Source organism: Coregonus clupeaformis, chromosome 24 (genome assembly GCF_020615455.1).
Source record: "Coregonus clupeaformis isolate EN_2021a chromosome 24, ASM2061545v1, whole genome shotgun sequence".
Lineage (NCBI taxonomy): Eukaryota > Metazoa > Chordata > Actinopteri > Salmoniformes > Salmonidae > Coregonus > Coregonus clupeaformis.
This window is the reverse complement of record NC_059215.1, coordinates 1,843,409-1,867,310: the sequence shown is the minus strand read 5'-3', so window position 1 is coordinate 1,867,310 and position 23,902 is coordinate 1,843,409. Positions and strand designations below refer to the sequence as shown.

The 23,902-nt window shown below is 43.6% G+C and overlaps 1 protein-coding gene across 5 annotated transcripts in view; it reads right to left on the bottom strand.

Annotated features, from left to right (window-relative positions):
- Window positions 1–3,386: 3,386 nt before the first annotated feature.
- Window positions 3,387–23,902, bottom strand: part of LOC121537613 (protein FAM168A-like) — a 63,984-nt gene continuing 43,468 nt past the window's right edge. For 3 of the 5 annotated variants that reach the window (XM_041845199.2, XM_045206957.1, XM_045206956.1), the window contains exons 4-8: window positions 21,479–21,604; window positions 11,871–12,013; window positions 11,292–11,469; window positions 10,770–10,909; window positions 3,387–3,805 (exon numbers count right to left, since the gene is read on the bottom strand). In XM_041845199.2, the coding sequence (XP_041701133.2) occupies window positions 10,791–10,909; window positions 11,292–11,469; window positions 11,871–12,013; window positions 21,479–21,604 (566 nt within the window). In that variant the 3' untranslated portion in view covers window positions 3,387–3,805; window positions 10,770–10,790. The remainder of the gene's footprint in view (window positions 3,806–10,769; window positions 10,910–11,291; window positions 11,470–11,870; window positions 12,014–21,478; window positions 21,605–23,902) is intronic. The other 2 variants (XM_045206958.1, XM_045206959.1) reach the window with 1 other exon arrangement.

Sequence of the window (23,902 nt, the reverse complement as noted above, 5' to 3'; positions counted from 1 at the left end):
CATGTTCTAGTGAATAGCACTACAAAACAATATTTGTCAACGGTTTCAAATAAAATAAAATAAAAAGCTGTCTGGTTGTTTGTGTTTCTTTGCTCTAATGCTCCAAATAATTTAGCACAATCAATGTACTTGTGAGTCTTGTTTTCAATGTTCTTGTTCTGTTTGGCTCTGTGATCTGCTACTGACAGGGGAGAGTGGAGGTTGGGAAACGTTAGCTCTACACAGTATGACCAGGTCAATTTTGGGAGGAAACTCACACAGGACTGCATACATGCTTCACACACGCATGGACACACGCATGGACACACACACACACACACACTACACGGGAGACGAGGGGCTGATACCACACTGCCCACTGATACCTTCCCTCACACAGTCAACACACACTCACTCCTATACACACACATCGATACCCCATTCACTAGTGAATGCTACTCTATAAATTGTCATATTTTGGGTGCAGGACACCTCTCCTTTTTTTTTTTTTTTTTACTGTGAGGTAACACTGTGTCAAATAAAATGGCATTTTGAATTGTACGTAGTGGTTAACTAATTGTAACAGATTGAAAGAAGCAGTAGCAATTATTCACAACAGATATTATCTGAAATGTACAGTCGTTTATTGAGACCAAAGAGTATGCTATCAAATGCACTGAACTAAATGAACTCTTAAGAAATCCTAAGATGTTAGCTAAGAGCTAAGTACCTGTTATTTAGCATTGATTATTACTTTTAGATGTTTGTGCAATACATTTTTTTCACACTCACATGATAACTCTGATATGTGGTCATGACACAGTAACCTAGTGCAGAACCATAATAACCTAGTATAGAACTCCTCCTTACAACCTTCAAACTCAACCTGAACCCTGCTTCCTTGCCAACTCCATATCTGAATTCCAAATGGATCCCTAGCCCCTAAACCCTAGCCACTCCTGTGGATCTAGGCGGACTGGGTCAATATACTGTAAGCATTATGGTAAAATATTAATCTTTCCTTCTGATTGGCTGAGTATTGCTTTCACCTATCCCAATCCTCTCAGGTCTACAGTTGTAGGGGCTAGGGAGGGAGTTGAGGCTAGCAGTGTTGGGGTTAATTCCACTAATTCAATTCCCTCTCCCTGTAAATTCCAATAAATACAATTCAAATTCCAGGTCAGTCTTTGAATTCAGAGATAATTCAATTCCAATGTTAGGTATATTCCAAGAATTCAATTCACAATTCAATATTATCCCCAAAAATTACAAGTTAAAATGATTCAACACAAATCCTGCAGTCCATTTTTATACTAAGTGCATTAGTTCCATCAACTAACAAATACTGAATTCCAATTCCATAAAATTCCAAAGATTCAATTCCATAACTCAAAGAATTTTAAAATTCAAATTGAATTCAACAAATTCTCAATTTCATGAGTGAATTCAAGAATTTAATTGGAATTTTAAATGAAATTGGAATTGACCGCAACCCTGGGGGCTAGGGTTCGATTTGGAAGTAAACATGTCCCACACGGACCTCTCCCAACCCAGGGCCCCAGTCATAGGGTTTTGCCCCCCAGACTAAAGGGACATGAAACCTTTCTAAAAATGTTCCCAATTTCCTGTTTTAACACAAATTCTTCCCCCATGATTCCCTTCACAATCCTAACTTCCTTCCATGGTGTCTGCCCTGGAAACAATGACGTCCTGGGCCTGTTCTATTGGCTACTCTGAAGTAGCAAGGTAGCAGGTTGACCAACATGCAAACTAAACGTTTCCTTTCACTAATCCTATGAGACCTAGGTCCAAAATAAAGTGTTTGAGCATTTTTCCACCTGCCATTGTTTAAAAGTGTTCACAAGACTGGTGAACTAGTTTCAATTGCATGGACTACTCAGTAACATACACATCGAGAGAACAGATGATGACAATTCTCTGGATTGGAACACATCTGCGTTGAGGTCAGTCAGGTTTCTAAAACCTATTCCCTATATAGTGCACTACTTTTGACCAGAGCCCTATATAGGTAGGGAATAGGGGGCCCTGCATCCCTCACCACTGCCCTCTCCCGGTCCCCTGAGGAACTGGTGACACTCTGATCAGGTCAGTGTTCAGTTCAGGAGATGTTTATTTAAAACAGGGAGGTACTACCTGAATCTGTCCAATAACAACACAGATCTTTGTTTTCCGTAGCAAAACGTTTTGCTACGGCGTGCCTTGCTGAACACGACCCAGGTAATTGGTGCAGTTTAGGGCCTAAATCTCTATTAAACATGTAAACATGACATCACATGCGAATAACACTTATCTCCAGCCTGTGAGATTGATGGGAGGCATGCAGCACAGGTCTATGGGTATTGATGCTTGACCACTAAACAATTTAGATGATTTTCTTCCTTTTTCCACTCACTACTCCCCTTGAATTCCTTTACCCCTCTCTCAAGTCTGCTGTTCTTCAGTGTGCCGGCCAGCTATTGACCTTAAATCCATTTGAATCCTTTGACTTAGCTATCCTTGGTCCTACTGACAATTTGCCTCACCCCTCAAACTCCATGCACCAAACTCCATGCACAACATAGGCTGCAAGGTACGAGGGAGACCCTATCCAGTCATCTATCCATCGCATCCTATACCATCTACACTTTTGCGTGTGTGTGTGTGAAGTCATATACATCTGTAAATGTATATCTGTGAGCACGTGTGTCAGTGCGCACCTTACTCATGCCAACTGAAATACCTAAATGCGAGTGTGTTTGCATGTTCGGCGAGCTTTTATGTGTACAAAAGGACTACAAACGCGCGCAGGCGCTCGCTCACACATCAGTATACCTATAATATAATAATGTATAAATATTTAAATTGCTTACTCTACTCTAGTAGACGTACAAGCTAATTATGTCCACTGAACTTACTGAAAATATCCTCTACATGTGTGTGTGTAACTATTATGTTACTTACGGTATTAGTCTTTCTTCTAGTGCAGGGTTTCCCAAAGTCGGTCCTGGGATCCCCCCTGGGTGCACATTTTGTTTTTTGCCCTAGCACTACACAGCTGATTCAAATAATCAAAGCTTGATGATGAGTTGGATATTTGAATCAGCTGTGTAGTGCTAGGGCAAAAACCAAAACTTGCACCCAGGGGGGGCTCCAGGACTGACTTTGGATAACCCTATCCTAGTGGACCATATACCACCTGACTGATATAGTTGGTATAATCTTAAAGAAGCCAAATGTATGCACTGTTGCTGGAAGACGACCCTTGTTATCTTGTGCTGGAAGATGATTGTGTGTGAACGTAAACCCAAATGGGAAGGCAAAACAAAAAGGGTGAAAGACAATCGAGGCGCGACACCTGTACGGTGCTTTCCCCCCAATGATGAGTGGGAAATAAACGACCAATACTCGCCTGAAAAAGTAAGATTTTTTTTCCAACATTAGAATTTGGCAGCATACAAAGACGTGTACATTCTCACGGCTGAAGGGACTGGCTTTGGGTCGGAACCAGTGTTCAGAACACAAAAATACACATACACACACAAACGTAAAAAAGAAGCACAAATGTACTATAAATGTACTATACTGCTGGTCAGTGTGTGTCTGGATTATAAGATAGTCAAAATCAAAGAAACTAATTCCCCAAAAACTGAGGCTGTTCAAAAATAATAAAAACATGAAAAAGCAGCTTTTCCAAATCACAAAAGAATGCATAAAGTGACCCTTGCACTTTAGTTTTTTGTTATTGCAGACAGACTTGGTGCTCGTATGCCAGGCCTCCTGCACCAATGTAAGACTTGAGTTGTTGTGAGTGATATTGACTCCCGATCTGAGGGGAAAGAGGACGAGAGAGAGAGAGGGAGAGAAGGAGGGATAAGAAAACTTTCACATGAACACCATATTATATATATATATATATATATATATATATATATATATATATATACACACACACACACATACAGTGTATTCGGAAAGTATTCAGACCCCTTCTCCACATTTTGTTGCCTTATTCTTAAATGGATAAAAAAAAGGAATCAATCTACACCCAATACCCCATAATGACAAAACGAAAAACAGGTTTTTAGAAATATTTGCACATTTATAAAAAATACAAAACAGAAATACCTTATTTACATAAGTATTGAGACCCTTTGCTATGAGACTCGAAATTGAGCTCAGGTGCATCCTGTTTGCATTGATCATCCTTGAGATGTTTCTACAACTTGATTGGAGTCCACCTGTTGTAAATTCAATTGATTGGACATGATTTGGAAAGGCACACACCTGTCTATATAAGGTCCCACAGTTGACAGTCCTTGTCAGAGCAAAAACCAAGCCATGAGGTCGAAGGAACTGTCCGTAGAGCTCCGAGACAGGATTGTGTCGAAGCACAGATCAGGGGAAGGGTACCAAAAAATGTCTGCAGTATTGAAGGTCCCCAAGAACACAGTGGCCTCCATCATTCTTAAATGGAAGAAGTTTGCAACCACCAAGACTCTTCCTAGAGCTGGCCGCCTGGCCAAACTGAGCAATCGGGGGAGAAGGGCCTTGGTCAGGGAGGTGACCAAGAACCTGATGGTCACTCTGACAGAGCTCCAGAGTTCCTCTGTGAAGATGGGAGAACCTTCCAGAAGGACAATCATCTCTGCAGCACTCCACCAATCAGGCCTTTATGGTAGAGTTGCCAGATGGAAGCCACTCCTCAGTAAAAGGCACATGACAGCCCGCTTGGAGTTTGCCAAAAGGCACCTAAAGGACTCTGACCATGAGAAACAAGATTCTCTGGTCTGATGAAACCAAGATTGAACTCTTTGGCCTGAATGCCAAGAGTCACGTCTGGAGGATACCTGGCACCATCTCTACGGTGAAGCATGGTGGTGACAGCATCATGATGTGGGGATGTTTTTCAGCGGCAGGGACTGGGAGACTAGTCAGGATCGAGGGAAAGATTAATGGAGAAAAGTAGAGAGAGAGATTCTTGATGAAAACCTGCTCCAGAGCGCTCAGGACCTCAGACTGGGTGAAGGTTCACTTTCCAACAGCAAAATGACCCTAAAAACACAGCCAAGACAATGCAGGAGTGGCTTCAGGATAAGTCTCTGAATGTCCTTGAATGGCCCAGCCAGAGCCCGGACTTGAACCCGATTGAACATCTCTGGAGAGACCTGAAAATAGCTGTGCAGCGATGCTGTCCAACCAGACAGAGCTTGAGAGGATCTGCAGAGAAGAATGGGAGAAACTCCCCAAATACAGGTGTGCCAAGCTTGTAGCGTCATACCAAAGAAGGCTCAAGGCTGTAATTGCTGCCAAAGGTGCTTCAACAAAGTGAAGGGTCTGAATACTTATGTAAGTATATATATATATATATATATATATACATACATACACACACACACACACACACACACACACACAGTGTACGTATACAGTCCCAGTCAAAAGTTTTAGAACACCTACTAATTCAAGGGTTTTTCTTTATTTTTACTATTTTTTACATTGTAGAATAATAGTGAAGACATCAAAACTATGAAATAACACATATGGAATCATGTAGTAACAAAAAAAAGGTGTTAAACAAATATGCTCAACATATGTGGGAACTTCTTCAAGACTTTTGGAAAAGCATTCCAGGTGAAGCTGGTTGAGAGAATGCCAAGAGTGTGCAAAGCTGTCATCAAGGCAAAGGGTGGCTATTTGAAGAATCTCAAATACAATATATATTTGTTTAACACTTTCTTGGTTACTACATGATTCCATATGTGTTATTTCAAAGTTTTGATGTCTTCACTATTATTCTGCAATGTAGAAAATAGTAAAAATAAAGAAAAACCCTTGAATGAGTAGGTGTTCTAAAACTTTTGACCGGTAGTGTATATATACACACAGAGTATATACAGCTGAAGTCGGAAGTTCACATACACATTGTGGTCCTCTGTAGCTCAATTGGTAGAGCATGGTGCTTGTAACGCCAGGGTAGTGGGTTAGATCCCCGGGACCACCCATACGTAAAAATGTATGCACACATGACTGTAAGTCGCTTTGGATAAAAGCGTCTGCTAAATGGCATATTATATTATTATTACATTAGCCAAATACATTTAAACTCAGTTTTTCACAATTCCTGACATTTACTCCTAGTAAAAATTCCCTGTCTTAGGTCAGTTAGGATCACCACTTTATTTTAAGAATGTGAAATGTATAATAGTACAGAATAATAGTAAAGAGAATGATTTATTTCAGCTTTTATTTATTTCATCACATTCCCAGTGGGTCAGAAGTTTACATACACTCAATTAGTATTTGGTAGCATTGCCTTTCAATTGTTTAACTTGGGTCAAACATTTCAGGTAGCCTTCCACAATAAGTTGGGTGAATTTTGGCCCATTCCTCCTGACAGAGCTGGTGTAACTGAGTCAGGTTTGTATGCCTGTGACGTTCTGGCTCCGGGACTCTTAGTAGTGAGCCAGGGTTGTCATTTTCATTTGGGTGTAGTTCTATGTGGGATCTAGTTGTTTCATTTCTATGTTTGGTTTTGATGTTGATTTAGTCATATGACTCCCAATCGGAGGTAACGAGTGTCAGCTGTCGGCTCGTTATCTCTGATTGGGAGCCATATTTATACTGTGTGGTTTCACCTGGGTTTTGTGGGTTTTTGTTCCTTTTGGTCAGTGTACCGTAGGACTTCACATTCGTCGTTTGTTTGTTGTTTTCGTGGTTGCTTTTATTTAAATAAAGTCATCATGTTCACTCCACGCGCTGCGTATTGGTCCGTTTCCTCAGACGATCGTGACAGAAAAACCCACCATAAAAGGACCAAGCAGCGCGTCCAGGAGCAAAGGGTCTGGACATGGGAGGAACTGTTGGACGGTAAAGGGTCCTGGACTTGGGAGGAGATCCTGGATGGTATGGATCGCCGACCATGGAACGAGACGGTGGAGAGGCGACGGCGAGAGGAGCAACGGCATCGGCAGGGCCATCGTCGGAAGGACGGGAGGCAACCCCCAAAATTTTTTTTGGGGGGCACATGGCAGGCGGCTGGGCAGCAGGAGGCTGCCACAGGGAGAAAAGGAGAGAAGGCTAACGGAGTACGGGAGCCATTGGCGAGTAGAGGGAGGGAAGTGTGTGTGGCACGGCGTGAAAGACTGATGTGTGTTGCCAGTCCGGTCCGGCCCGTTCCTGATCCTCGGTTGAGGCCAGTGGTGTGTGTTCCCGGTACGGACCGGCCTGTTCCTACTCCAAGCACCAGGTCCACGGTGTGCTACGCCAGCCCGGCCCGGCCTGTTCCGGCCACTCGCACCAGGGATGCGGTGCGCGTCGCCAGCCCAGCCCGGCCTGTTCCTGCTCCACGCACCAGGGATAGGGTGCGCTTCGCCAGCCCGGCCCGGCCTGTTCCGGCCACTCGCACCAGGGATACGGTGCGCGTCGCCAGCTCAGCCCGGCCTGTTCCTACTCCACGCACCAGGGATACGGTGCGCGTCGCCAGCCCAGCCCGGCCTGTTCCTACTCCACGCACCAGGGATACGGTGCGCTTCGCCAGCCCGGCCCGGCCTGTTCCGGCCTCTCGCACCAGAGATACGGTGCGCGTCGCCAGCCCAGCCCGGCCTGTTCCTGCTCTCCGCACTAGGCCTTATGTGCGTCCCCAGGGTCCAGCATGCCCTGTTGCTGCTCTCCGCACTAGGCCTTATGTGCGTCCCCAGGGCCAAGCATGCCCTGTTGCTGCTTCCCGCACTAGCCCTGAGATGCGTGTCCTCAGCCCGGTACCTCCAGTTCCGGCACCACGCATCAGGCCTACGGTGCGTCCCCAGGGCCAAGCATGCCCTGTTGCTTCTCCCCGCACTAGCCCTGAGATGCGTGTCCTCAGCCCGGTACCTCCAGTTCCGGCACCACGCATCAGGCCTACGGTGCGTCCCCAGGGCCAAGCATGCCCTGTTGCTTCTCCCCGCACTAGCCCTGAGATGCGTGTCCTCAGCCCGGTACCTCCAGTTCCGGCACCACGCATCAGGCTTACGGTGCGTCCCCAGGGCCAAGCATGCCCTGTTGCTTCTCCCCGCACTAGCCCTGAGATGCGTGTCCTCAGCCCGGTACCTCCAGTTCCGGCACCACGCACCAGGCCTACGGTGCGCCTCAGACGGCCAGAGTCTGCCGTCTGCCCAACGGGGCCTGAACTGTCCGTCTGCCCAACGCCGTCTGAACTGGCCGTCTGCCCAACGGCGCCTGAACTGTCCGTCTGCCCAACGCCGTCTGAACTGCCCGTCTGCCCAACGGCGCCTGAACTGCCCGTCTGCCCAACGCCGTCTGAACTGTCCGTCTGCCCAACGCCGTCTGAACTGCCCGTCTGTACTGAGCCTGCAAAGCCGCCCGTCTGCCATGAGCCTTCAGAGCCGTCCGCCAGACCGGAGCCGCTAGAGCTCTCCGCCAGACAGGATCAGCCAGAGCCTTCCGCCAGACAGGATCAGCCAGAGCCTTCCGCCAGACAGGATCAGCCAGAGCCTTCCGCCAGACAGGATCAGCCAGAGCCTTCCGCCAGACAGGATCAGCCAGAGCCTTCCGCCAGACAGGATCAGCCAGAGCCTTCCGTCAGACCGGATCAGCCAGAGCCTTCCGCCAGCCAGGAGCAGCCAGAGCCTTCCGCCAGACGGGATCAGCCAGAGCCTTCCGCCAGCCATGAGCAGCCAGATCCGTCAGCCAGCCATGAGCAGCCAGATCCGCCATTTAGTCAGGTGCTGCCCCTTAGTCCAGTGCTGCCCCTTAGTCCAGTGCTGCCCCTTAGTCCGGTGCTGTCCCTCAGCCTGGTGCTGCCTCTTAGTCCGGTGCTGCCCCTTAATCCAGGTGGGTTTAAGTGGAGGGTGGTCATTGGGAGGAGGTTAAGAAAGCGGGTAGTAACTATAGTGGGGTGGTGGTCAAGCCCGGAGCCGGAACCGCCTCCGGGGAGCAACACCCACCCAGCCCTCCCCTATTGTGGGGTTGTGAGGCGCGGTCGCAGTCCGCGCCTTTAGGGGGGGGTACTGTGACGTTCTGGCTCCGGGACTCTTAGTAGTGAGCCAGGGTTGTCATTTTCATTTGGGTGTAGTTCTATGTGGGATCTAGTTGTTTCATTTCTATGTTTGGTTTTGATGTTGATTTAGTCATATGACTCCCAATCGGAGGTAACGAGTGTCAGCTGTCGGCTCGTTATCTCTGATTGGGAGCCATATTTATACTGTGTGGTTTCACCTGGGTTTTGTGGGTTTTTGTTCCTTTTGGTCAGTGTACCGTAGGACTTCACATTCGTCGTTTGTTTGTTGTTTTCGTGGTTGCTTTTATTTAAATAAAGTCATCATGTTCACTCCACGCGCTGCGTATTGGTCCGTTTCCTCAGACGATCGTGACAATGCCTCCTTGCTCGCACACGCTTTTTCAGTTCTGCCCACACATTTTCTATAGGATTGAGGTCAGGGCTTTGTGATGGCCACTCCAATACCTTGACTTTGTTGTCCTTAAGCCATTTTGCCACAACTTTGGAAGTATGCTTGGGGTCATTGTCCATTTGGAAGACCCATTTGCGACCAAGCTTTAACTTCCTGACTGATGTCTTGAGATCTTGCTTGAATATATCCACATAATTTTCCTTTCTCATGATGCCATCTATTTTGTGAAGTGCACCAGTCCCTCCTGCAGCAAAGCACCCCCACAGCATGATGCTGCCACCCCCGTGCTTCACGGTTGGGATGGTGTTCTTCGGCTTGCAAGCTTCCCCTTTTTCCTCCAAATATAACGATGGTCATTATGGCCAAACAGTTCTATTTTTGTTTCATCAGACCAGTGGACATTTCACCAAAAAGTATGATCTTTGTCCCCATGTGCAGTTGCAAACCGTAGGCTGGCTTTTTTATGGCGGTTTTGGAGCAGTGGCTTCTTCCTTGCTGAGCGGCCTTTTAGGTTATGTCGATATAGGACTTGTTTTACTGTGGATATAGATACATTTGTACCGGTTTCCTCCAGCATCTTCACAAGGTCCTTTGCTGTTGTTCTGGGATTGATTTGCACTTTTCGCACCAAAGTACGTTCATCTCTAGGAGACAGAACGCGTCTCCTTCCTGAGCAGTATGACGGCTGCATGGTCCCATGGTGTTTATACTTGCGTACTATTGTTTGTACAGATGAACGTGGTACCTTCAAGCATATGGAAATTGCTCCCAAGGATGAACCAGACTTGTGGAGGTCTACAATTATTTTTCTGAGGTCTTGGCTGATTTCTTTTGATTTTCACATGATGTCAAGCAAAGAGGCACTGAGTTTGAAGGTAGGCCTTGAAATACATCCATAGGTACACCTCCAATTGACTCAAATGATGTCAATTAGCCTTTCAGAAGCTTCTAAAGCCATGACATCATTTTCTGGAATTTTCCAAGCTGTTTAAAGGCACAGTCAACTTTGTGTATGTAAACTTCTGACCCACTGGAATTGTGATACAGTGAATTATAAGTGAAATAATCTGTCTGTAAACAATTGTTGGAAAAATTACTTGTCATGCACAAAGTAGATGTCCTAACCGACTTGCCAAAACTATAGTTTGTTAACAAGACATTTGTGGAGTGGTTGAAAAACGAGTTTTAATGACTCCAACCTAAGTGTATGTAAACTTCCAACTTCAACTCTATATGTAATTTATAAAGAAAATATCACATTTGTCCTGTCAATTCATTTTCCAAAAACAAATGTAACAATCTCAAAATGTGAGTTCTCACTGGGCCCTTAACTCTCCTAACCATAGACTGGGATAACATTGTGATATATGAACAGTAACTTACATGAGTGGGACCTAGTGGGGTCTACCAGTGAGGAGGCACATAGCTATACCCAGATGTCCCCTGGGGCCGGTATGTTGGCAGGGTAACCGGATGCCCACCGATGTGCTGAGTGGAGTGCTGAGGCGTGGTCAGCAGAGTACCTGGGCAGAGAGGGTCAATCAGACATACAGAGGTCACCATGGTAACACAGCCAGACAGTTGTCATCACCATGGAAACACGTTGGCTGCCGAACTCTTTCTGAACTAATCGATCGAGCACTGTTATAAATGTGTTAAACACACAGAGCCTTTACTCCAAACAGAAACATGACTGCAAGTTATAGTGTGAACAATTTGTTTGAGTTGTTGATAGAGCTGCAAAATTCCAGTACCCTTCCCAAAATTCCCAGGTTTTCCAGAAATCTTGGTTGTAGGATTTCCAGATTTCCTAGTTATTACCTCCTGATTCCACAAATATTCCAATCGGATTTCTGGCAAATCTGGGAATTTTGTAACCATAGTAGTTGAGTGTTAACTTCTTACCAGCAGACATGGCCATGGTTGTGCCGGCTACCATGCCCATGGACATATGGCCGTTGGAGCGAGGCTGTTGGACGGGGGCAGGGTAGAGGGCGGAGGGGATGCTATTGGGCTGCACCACCGTTGTGTGGTGGATCACGTGAGGCTGAGCCGCATACATTGGCTGTGTGTAGTACGCACCCTGAGAGAAAGAGAAGAGAAGATAGAAGTGGATTTTGGAATGCCTTGGCAATATTCAATATTGAAGAATGTATGTCATGCCAATAAAGCATCTTGAATTGATCTGAGATAGGGAGAGAGGGGGAGAGAGGAGAAAGGTAGAGAGAGAAGGAGGGAGATAATACAATAAAGGAGCGAAAGAGGGCAAGCGAGAGGGTGGACAGAGAGAGAAGTGAGAGAAAAGGAACAAAAGGAGAATTGGCCTTTCTTACTTTTATAGTACAGATCATTTTACTCAGCAAGCTAGCTGACAACTAACAATCAAAAACAAATAGAGAGAGCTAATCAATCACATCTTATATCAGGGAGGTGATATTGACAGACAACCAACCCCAGTGAGTAGAGGCCAGGTCAGGTCCTTACCTGAGCGTAGAGGTTCTGTTGGGGATAGGCACTTCTGATTGGGTACATGGCCGTCTGGTAGGGGTTAGGGGATGGGGAGTAGGGAGGGGGCGCCCCGTTGGACTGACCAGGGGGCACTTTGTAGGGTGTCCCAGCAGTGTATCCTAGATGAGAGGAGGGGGGGAGCAAGAGAGAGAGTAAGAAATAGATCAGGATGGGAGAGGGAAAGATGGAGAAAGAAAGAGAGAGAGGGGGAGAAGATGGGGTGAGAGACCTAGTTTCAGTTTTCAGATCATTTGTCATTCTCATTGAAGGAGCAGAACAGTGAGGGCACGCGTCTCACTGACTGAATAACATGAAAACATTCAGCCTGCTCCACAGTGCTGGTTGGGCGATGTCAACCTTTGTCCTATCGTGATTATGTACTCATTAAACACTGTGATATACGATGGTATCGCCCCCCCTATTGGCCAACGAAATCAAATATATCTATTTTTTTAATAAAATCTCCTAAAAACCACCGTTGGGCTATAGCGCGAAAACGCATGCTACAACTGTATGAATCATGACAAAAGATTATGTTTTTCAAACCCTGGACAGAGGCTAAGTGCAGGAAAATCATTTATAATATTCCTTTCTGGTGGCGCTTCAGCAATGAACAAGTTTGTGTGTGTCTGCATGTGTGGCACGCACATGACGGAGCAAAGTGACAGTCAACTGATGAGGAACGGGCTGTTTTGCTTTAGTGAGTTAGGTTATAAATCATGGGATGTCTACTTTCAGAACTGGATAATAATTACTTTATTTGCCTCATCCTCTCTTCAATCTCTTGATCTCTCATAAAGCTGTGATTGAGAATAGCCTATGCCTAGGCCTATAGACGGGTTGATTGTTTAGCAACAAACCGACGTGTGCGCAACTATGGGGCAAAACAGATATGGTTGGCTTAGAATATTGACAACATGTAAACTATATTTTGTCTCCAATATTTATTGAAAACATAAATAAAGTTGCACAATGAGCACTTGTTGTCTCAAATACATTGTTACAGTTGTTGGTTAGCTAGCTAGCTAATTTTAGCCATATTAGCATAGACATGACATCAGTGTAAACACCTCAAAACAAGACATGCTATCAAGAACAAGGTAAAACTTACTGAAACTAGCCATTTTCTACCATTTATGGTCATCTGAAATGAAAATAGAGCTCTTTGGCCACACACACCAATGGTGGATTTGTACTTAGAAAGAACAATGCATAGGAAATACCTCATTCCTACTGTCAAATATGGTGGTGGATCTTTGATGTTATGAGGTTATTTTGCTTCCACTGGTCCTGTGGCCCTAAAGATCAACGGCATCATGAACTTTACCAAGTACCAGGACATTTTAGCCAAAAACCTGGATGCCTATGCCAGGAGGCTGAAAGTTGGCCGCAAGTGAATCTTCCAGCAAGACAATAACCCCAAGCACACATCTAAATCAACAAAGAAATGGTTAATTGACCAGAAAATCTACATTTTGCAATGGCCATCTCAGTCTCAGGACTTGAACCCCACTGAAAACCTGTGGTTTGAACTGAAGAGGGCAGTCCATAAGCGCAGACAAAGGATATCAAAGATCTGGAAAGATTCTGTATGGAGGAATGGTCTAAGATCCCTCCAAATTCGTTCTCCAATCTCATAAAACATTTTAAGAAAAATGCTCAGTGTCATTATCCTCACAAGGGGAGGGTGATAGAGTATTGAAAAATGGGGATACATAATGTTGACCCCTATCTTTTTTAGATTTGTTTTACTTGTCAAACAAAATATTTTGCTCTGAGCAATTGTATTTGTATAAAATAATATATATAACAAAAATTGGGCATACAATATAACTCAGCATTTATACTGTATTATTTACTCATCTTTATCAAGGGATCCAATAATTCCGGACCCCACAGTATATGTGATTCGTTTCAGGAAACTAGGCGTATGTCGCACGTCACTACTTCACAGGAGCGGCATTTGAACATAAAGATACATTTTTTATCAAAATGTCTTTTTTGGCAGAAATGCCTTCTGGAACATGTTAACTTTCATGTGCCTTAATAGCAAACTTGTATTCCATCTGTAAGTATGAATAGAATTGTTAAATTACGAGCCTAGTTGGTTTAGCCACGGAAAGAGACAGGAACATTCCCGCTAGCCATGATTGGCTGAGATAATGGATGGGCTGATGTCCGGAGATGAGTTTGGATTGGTCTGCCATGTAGCTTGCTTCTGTCTATAACGTGAGCTGCTTAGTATGTGTTGATAATGCTTTCTACCGCTGTTTTTTGAAAGATATAACGTTAGCCATTGATGAACTCCAAAAGTTTTGCTACTTTTCTCAACAACATTGATTACCTAAATGTAGCAGGCGCAATCAACAGATCAGTTGTGATGGACAACTTTCTGAACTGGAGTGACTTGACACAACGCTGGCCAAACAAGATGTAGCTACAAACAAAATATTGAATGGTTCCAGTCTGCCGTGAAGCGTTCATCCACGTATATGGGTAAGAGTCTAGCTACATTTTCAAATATTATACGTTTTTAGTCAGAAAGCTGTTTTCATTGCAAGTTAAAGCGTACTGTTAGCTAGCTAGTGAATGATAGCTTGGTGGCTCACTAGCTAACATTAGAGGTATGATCTGTGTAGTAATATTATTCAAATCAGAAATCCATTTGCATTGCTAGTTATAGCCTAATGTTAGCTAGCTAGCTAACATTGAACCTAGTTGGTTAGCTTTAGCTCCCTGCAGATTCATACTACAGCTACGCCAATCAGTTTGTATTTGTAGTAGTAGGAGTTTATATTATGCCGGTTCATTGTTTAGCTAGCTAGCTCGCTAGCTAAATGTCTAAACAAAAGACCACTTCGCCAGACGATTATATGACCCATAAAGTTAGCCAGGTGTGTCTGGGGGTGATTACGACCATCTATTGTATTTTATGAACATGTGTACATGTCTAGACAACAGTGACCCATCCACTTAGCTAGATGTGGCTGGGGGTTGGTTACAGCATTTCTTTCACATGACCCATCAATTTAGACAAGTGTCTGGGTAAGCAGCATCTAGTAATTATCTGGACACTTTCTGTTTTTGATATTGCTAGTAACCATTTCACTGTACCGTTTACACCTTCTGTATCCTGTGCATGTGACAAATAAACGTAGATTTTATTTTATATAGTGTGTGTTTACCAGAGACGGTAATGTGAAGAACAACATGACCTGCACCAAAGTCAGATTACGATACAGGCCAAGGACTAAATAAAGTGAACTTTTACCTGGAGTTTTACCCTATTGTAGGCTACTACTTTTACTACTTTTAGCCTTAAAATCTTTGGTTGTTTACTACACTACTCACTCTGTTTAGCACATGGCCTCACATGTAAATCCTTAAAGAGATGGGTGGGACTAAGGCGTAAGAGGGTGTGAATGATGCTGAATGTTTGGTACACCTACCTCTCCAGTAGGTGTACCAAAACATTCAGGGGCCAATGTAAAAAACAGATTTGCTTCATAGGACCGAATCCAGGTGGTGGGTCAGAAATAGGAGTGGCAATATCGTCCACTATCATCTTCAGTAATTTTCCATCCAAGTCGTCCGACCCAGGTGGCTTGTCATTGTTGATAGACAACAACAAAAAATTCACCTCTTCCATACTCACTTTACGGAATTCAAAATGTAAATGCCTGTCTTTCATAATTTGGTCAGTTATGCATGGATGTGTACAGTACATTCGGAAAGTAATCAGACCCTTCCCGTTTTCCACATTTGTTACGTTACAGCCTTATTCTAAAATGGATTCAAATATATATACAGTGAGGGAAAAAAGTATTTGATCCCCTGCAGATTTTGTATGTTTGCCCCCTGACAAAGACATGATCAGTCTATAATTTTAATGGTAGTTTTATTTGAACAGTGAGAAACAGAACAACAACAAAAAAATCCTGAAAAACGCATGTTAAAAATGTTATAAATTGATTTGCATTTTAAATGAGGGAAATAAGTATTTGACGCCTCTGCAAAACATGACTTAGCACTTGGTGGCAAAACTCTTTTTGGCAATCACAGAAGTCAGACGTTTCTTGTAGTTGGCCACCAGGTTTGCACACATCTCAGGAGGGATTTTGTCCCACTCCTCTTTGAAGATCTTCTCCAAGTCATTAAGGTTTCGAGCCTGACGTTTGGCAACTCGAACCTTCAGCTCCCTCCACATATTTTCTATGGGATTAAGGTCTGGAAACTGGCTAGGCCACTCCAGTACCTTAATGTGCTTCTTCTTGAGCCACTCCTTTATTGCCTTGGCCGTGTGTTTTGGGTCATTGTCATGCTGGAATACCCATCCACGACCCATTTTCAATGCCCTGGCTGAGGGAAGGAGGTTCTCACCTAAGATTTGACGGTACATGGCCCCGTCCATCGTCCCTTTGATGCGGTGAAGTTGTCCTGTCCCCTTAGCAGAAAAACACCCCCAAAGCATAATGTTTCCACTTCCATGTTTGACGGTCGGGATGGTGTTCTTGGGGTCATAGGCAGCATTCCTCCTCCTCCAAACACAGCGAGTTGAGTTGATGCCAAAGAGCTCGATTTTGGTCTCATCTGACCACAACACTTTCACCCAGTTCTCCTCCGAATCATTCAGATGTTCATTGGAAAACTTCAGACGGGCCTGTATATGTGCTTTCTTGAGCGGTGTAATGTGTTACCAATTGTTTTCTTGGTGACTATGGTCCCAGCTGCCTTGAGATTATTGACAAGATCCTCCCGTGTAGTTCTGGGCTGATTCCTCACCACTCTCATGATCATTGCAACTCCACGAGTTGAGATCTTGCATGGAGCCCCAGGCCAAGGGAGATTGACAGTTATTTTGTGTTTCTTCCATTTGTGAATAATTGCACCAACTGTTGTCACCTTCTCACCAAGCTGCTTGGTGATGGTCTTGTAGCCCATTCCAGCCTTGTGTAGGTCTACAATCTTGTCCCTGACATCCTTGGAGAGCTCTTTGGTCTTGGCCATGGTGGAGAGTTTGGAATCTGATTGATTGATTGCTTCTGTGGACAGGTGTCTTTTATACAGGTAACAAGCTGAGATTAGGAGCACTCCCTTTAAGAGTGTGCTCCTAATCTCAGCTCGTTACCCGTTTAAAAGACACCTGGGAGCCAGAAATCTATCTGATTGAGAGAGGGTCAAATACTTATTTCCCTCATGAAAATGCAAATCAATTTGTTTTTCTGGATTTTTTTTGTTGTTATTCTGTCTCTCACTGTTCAAATAAACATACCATTAAAATGATAGACTGATCATTTATTTGTCAGTGGGCAAACATACAAAATCAGCAGGGGATCAAATACTTTTTTCCCCTCACTGTATACAAAATCAGCTGGGGATCAAATACTTTTTTCCCCTCACTGTATATATCATCAATCTACACACAATACCCCATAATGACAAAGCGAAAAACAGGGTGAGAAAATGTTGCTCATTTATAAAAAATAAAAACAGAAATACATTATTTACATAAGTATTGAGACCCTTTGCTATGAGACTCGAAATTGAGCTCAGGTGCTTCCTGTTTCCATTGATCATCCTTGATATGTTTCTACAACTTGATTGGAGTCCACCTGTGGTCAATTCAATTGATTGGACATGATTTGGAAAGGCACACACCTGTCTATATAAGGTCCCACAGTTGACAGTCCAGGTCAGAGCAAAAACCAAGCCATGAGGTCGAAGGAACTGTCCGTAGATCTCCCAAGACAGGATTGTGTTGAGGCACAGATCTGGGGAAGGGTACCAAAAAATGTCTGCAGCATTGAAGGTCCCCAAGAACACAGTGGCCTCCATCATTCTTAAATGGAAGAAGTTTGCAACCACCAAGACTCTTCCTAGAGCTGGCCGCACGGTCAAACTGAGCAATCGGGGGAGAAGGGCCTTGGTCAGGGAGGTGACCAAGAACCCGATGGTCACTCTGACAGAGCTCCATAGTTCCTTTGTGGAGATGGGAGAACATTCCAGAAGGACAACCATCTCTGCAGCACTCCACCAATCAGATCTTTATGGTAGAGTGGCCAGACGGAAGCCACTCCTCAGTAACAGGCACATGACAGCCCGCTTGGAGTTTGCCAAAGGTACCTAAAGGACTCTCAGACCTTGAGAAACATGGAGACATGAAAATAGCTGTGCAGCGATGCTCCCCATCCAACCTGACAGAGCTTGAGAGGATCTGCAGAGAAGAATGGGAGAAACTCGAGGCTGTAATCGCTGCCAAAGGTGCTTCAACAAAGTACTGAGTAAAGGGTCTGAACACTTATGTAAATGTTATATTTCATGTTTTAGTTGCAAAAATTTCTAAACACCTCTTTTTGCTTTGTTATTATGGGGTATTGTGTGTAGATTGATGAGGGGAAAAAAACATTTAATCCATTTCAGAATAAGGCTGTAACGTAAAAAAATGTGGAAACGGTCAAGGGGTCTGAATACTTTCCGAATGCATTGTAGGTTCAGAATGTGTTGTTGGCATGTCATGCCTAATGTCGCTAACCTTGCCAATGAAAAAAAATACTTTAAAATAGTTGCCAATATCATTGATGAATGAGCCATCTGAGTCAATGAATGATGGAGAAGAGTTTGTCTTTTTGCCCAAAATGTCATTTAAGGCGCTCCAAAGCTTTTACTATCATTCTTTATATCATTTATCTTTGTTTCATAGTACAGTTTCTTCTTCTTTTTGTTTAGTTTAGTCACATGCTTTCTCAATTTACAGTATGTTTGCCAATCGGCTGTGCAGCCAGACTTTTTTGCCATTCCTTTTGCCTCTTCCCTCTCAACCATACAATGTTTCAATTCTTTATCAATCCACAGGAATTTAACAGTTTTACAGTAATTTTCTTAATGTGTGCATGCTTATTAGTAACTGGAATAAGCAATTTCATAAATGTGTCAAGTGCAGCGCCTGGTTGGTCATCATTACACACCACAGACCAGACAATAAATATTCTTTACATCTTCAACATAGGAATCACTACAAAACATATTGTATGACCTCTTATACACTATATTAGGCCCAGCCATTGGAACTTTGGTTTTCCTAGATATGGTACTATATTATGATCACTACATCCGATGGATTTGGATACTGCTTTAGAGCAGATTTCTGCAGCATTAGTAAAGATGTGATTAATACATGTGGATGATTTCATTCCTGTGCTGTTTGTAAATACCATGGTAGGTTGACTGATAGATAACCTGAACCAGGTTGCAGGCACTGGTTACAGTTTGAAGCTTTTTCTTGAGTGAGCAGCTTGATGAAAGCCAGTCAATATTTAGGTCACCCAGAAAATATACCTCTCTGTTGATATCACATACATTATCAAGCATTTCACACATATTATCCAAATACTGACTGTTAGCACTTGGTGGTCTGTAGCAGCTTCCCACCAGAATGGGCTTTAGGTGAGGCAGGTGAACTACTTCAACAGTATTTGACATGAGATGCTCTCTAAGCTTTACAGGGTTGAAATCTGGTGACTGAGCCGGCCATGGCATATGGCTTACATCGTTTTCATGCTCATCAAACCATTCAGTGACCACCCGTGACCTGTGGATGCGGGCATTGTCATCCTATGGGGGCATAGCAATGGTAGCCAAGATAGGGTCATGTATAGGAATGCTGGGCATGCCATTAAGCATGATGGAATGTTAATTGCTTAATTAACTCAGGAACCACACCTGTGTGGAAGCACCTGCTTTCAATATACTTCATATCCCTCATTTACTCAAGTGCCTCCATTATTTTGGCAGTTACACGCACACATTGTATATAAAAAGATGTACAAAAAAAATGCATTAAAGTGTTATATTTTCCAACAAATATTGAAAATATATAATTATACAATATACATATAAATGAATTAGTCCATTTGTTGAGAAAGCTTATCTAGGCCTAACTTGGGGGTTACAAGGTGACTACTCATCTTCTGCCAGTAACCCCTTTCAATGTTACAAAATCATGAGGGCTCAAGACATGTAAATGATGTCAACCATGCATATAAGTGTATGATGTTATCCAATCCCTGGACCATGGAGTTGGTCATGCAGAACTACACTACCCATGAACACTTTCTGCTGAGTTTCCACCATAGAGGTAGATAGAGGACTCTAGTGCCCAAAAGTCTATTATAACATGGGCAGCGCCACCGAGTACTTTCACCATTTTGAAGTAGTCAACTGGATGGGACTTCCTATGGGTTAAGGACAGCTCACATAATTACATCCAGGTCACCCAGAGAGATCAGCCAATGAATTATACTCGTGAGGAAACATTTCATAACTGCAGGTGGTTGTAAATCGGCAACCTTGGCTTTATACTTGTTCAAACATCACACTCTAGGTGGCAGTGTGCACCCTTTCAGTTTGTTTGCCAACTCATAGCAGTAAATTAAGAAACTTGGCTACTTAAAAATGGAGATGGCCTCAATGGCACGCTGCCCCTGCTCTCACAGGCGCCATAATGGGACAGATACAATGATGAATTGTATATCTAAGTCTATGGTTTCCACAGCACTTTGGACAGATATCAAGCAGAACCAGCTGTATGAATGCCCAAAGAGAGGCCATGGGCTTGTGCAGGTAAGCGCTTTTCGTCATGAATCTTGTTCCGGAGGCAGCTCTGCAGAGCGGTCACTAGCTGGCACAGCCACAAAGTAATAAAATCTGATTTTAAACCTAACCTCAACCAACTGCTAACCCTAATGCCTTAAATTAAAGGTTTGACTTTGCAGCTGGCCTATCTAAGGGGAAATCGCTCAGTTCTGCCTCCAGGACAAGACTCATGTTTGTTCGACATTGCAGCAGACGTGATGCATTTTTGGTAAATTGTGACTGACTGATCTACAAATAATAGTTTGTAGTTATTATGATCCAAGGTAATTTGTAGATGTATCAGTCGGCAGTCAGCTGCAATGGTGAACAATCCCCATGTCAGACAACTTAGCTATGACTACATACACACAGAATGTGAACCAAAACAAATAATACAAACACTTAAACACCCACAGGCAAGCACACACACACACACACACACACACAGAACTGTCCGTTCTGGTGGGTTATAGAGGACACTGATCATTACATTCATGTTAGGACACCACCAAATCACTTCCATGACTCGAACACACATTACCTATCCAACTGCAACATAGTTACTCTATATGAGAAGAATGTTTGCTTCAGCAGCCAGCAAGCGTGTTATATGATACAGCACAAAACCAAGCATGATGACAGCACCCAGCCCCTCCCCCTAAGATGTCACGTCCCCGTGTGATTTCACTCACTACCTCAAATCCTTCTATCAGCCTGTCTTACTCCAAACCTTTCCCTAACCCATTTTTCCCAACAGCTCAAAAACCCAGCCCAGCTCTGAATGTACCCCAGCCATGCCAGCGTGTGTGTGCAACATGTGTGTACGTGTGTATATACATCTGTGTGTGTGTGTGAGAGAGAGCGTGTGCGTGTGTGCGTACAAACGTGTGTATGTCTGTGTGCATACATACAGTATCTGTGTTTGTGTGTAGAGTACATAGGGTCATATTTACTGAAAGCTGCGGCTGAGGCCTGGTACTGGCGGCCCTCTGAGCCCGCGTCCATGGCCAGGTCATAGGAGCCCTCTAGGGCCCCTGCAGCACCGGAGGCCTGGGGCCAGCCCTGCTTCACCAGCAGCACTGTCCCAGACACAGACACAGAGAGATTACACACACACACACACACACACACACACACACACACACACACAATAGAACACAGAGACAGACACAGAAGACAGACATGGATAGATAGTAATAGAACACACACCGCATGCAAATACACTCACACAAGCACACACAGAGAATACACACAGAGTATACAGTACACACATACAGTCGCTAGAGAAAGTCTACACACCCCTTGCAGTTTTCACATTTTGCTGCCTTTTTCCTACCAATCCACACAACCTACTCCACATTTTCAAAGTTAAATATTTTCTGGTATTGTGGTGGCAGTATCATGTTATGATATGCTTGTCATCGGCAGGGACTGGGGAGTTTGTCAGGATCAACATAAATATGAAAGGAGTTAAGCCCAGATAAGAGGAAACCCTGCCTCAGTCTTCTGAATACCTAACCCTGGGATAGTTTTATTTTTCAGCGGGACAATTACACAAATGTTTATGAAGTCGCTCAACTAGTGTCAAGAAGGCCAGTTTTATTTTTTTTTTATATACTTTGTTTATTGAATTTTCAGTACCAGCATTTAGTAAGTAATTACACTTGAAAGTTATTTGGTATGAATATGGAACAACAATTTGAAGACATCAATACAGCAAAACATGGAGAGACAGACATGAAAGAAAAAATAGACATTAAGTACATAAATAAGATAAAACACAAAAAAAAAAAAAAAAAAAAAAAAAAAAAAAAAAAAAAAAAAAAAAAAAATAAAGGAAGAATATCTGTTTTGATCCAGTTGTTATAGGTCAGCTAGCACAGTTATTACCGTCCTTAACATCCGAGATGTCGTATATGCACATACCAGGCTTCTTACATCACCAATATATAAATATACATCACTCTGGAACTGCAGGGAAATGTATTCTTTTGACATAAGAAAAGAAGGGAGCCCACTTTGCATAAAATTTGTCTACAGACCCATTGAGTGTCTGTTTTATTTTCTCCAACTTTATGCAATTCAAAATAGATTTAATCCAAAGAGCATGAGAAGGGGCTGCAGAGGATTTCCATCTAAGTAAAATTAATCGTCTCGCTAACAACGTGACAAAGGCAATTACATCCTTATTCATTTTGGTCAATTGTATTGTGGGTAAGGAAACTCCAAATAATGCAATGAGAGGGTCTGGCTCGATCTGTGTGCCGCTTAATTCTGAGAGTGTGTTAAAGATGTCTTTCCAGAAACCAACAAGAGATGGGCAGCACCAAAACATGTGCACATGATTAGCAGGGGACTGGTTACATCGAACACAATTAGGGTTCACATCCTTGTAAATTTTTGATAGTCTTGCTTTGGTCCAGTGAGCCCTATGAATGAGTTTGCATTGGATGAGGCCGTGTCGAGCGCAAATAGAAGAGCTATGTACCCTTTTGAGTGCCTCTTCCCATAGTTCATCAGATATTTCCTCACCCAGTTCCTCCTCCCAAGAGGATTTGATATTGTTTAATGAGATGGCTTGTAGTGAGCAAATTTGACTATAGATTATTGACATTGTGCCTTTCTGATTAGGAAGAGGGGTGAGAAATGTGTCGAACTGTGTTCCACTAGAAAGGTTGGGGAATCCTGGATCTATGCTGCGGATGTAACTCCGGACTTGTAAGAATCTAAAAAATGATGTCTGGGGAGACCAAATTTAGCTGATAGTTGTTGAAACGTACTAAATGTATTGTTAGTATACAGATCTCTGAATCTTTTAATACCGAGATTAGACCATGTTGAGAAAGCACCATCAATCATAGATGGGGGAAAAGCTGGGTTTGAGGCTACCGGAGCCAAGGAAGAGGTTGTTTGAAACCCAAAGTGGCGCCTAAATTGATTCCAGATCTTCAATGTTGTTTTGACACATGTATTGTTGGTGAAGGAGGAGTAAGGGCCTGTAATAGAGGAGTGAGCGAGGGAAGACAGTGATGCCGGTGTAGACGAGGCAGCCTCCATCTCCAGCCAAGTTGGGGGTGGGAATATTACTCTGCTCTGCAACCAGTACTGAATGATCCTAAGGTTAGCGGCCCAATAATAGAATCTGAAATCTGGTAGAGCTAGACCGCCGTCTGGTTTGGGCCTCTGCAAGAGCTGTTTTCGCATCCTAGGAGGCTTTTTGTCCCATATAAAGGGTAGAATTAGGCCGTCGATCTTTTTGAAAAATGTATTGGGTAGAAATATTGGAAGGCACTGATAGAGGTATAAGAATTTAGGGAGAGTATTCATTTTAATAGAGTTAATTCTAGCAACTAAGGAGAGGTGTAGCAAAGACCACC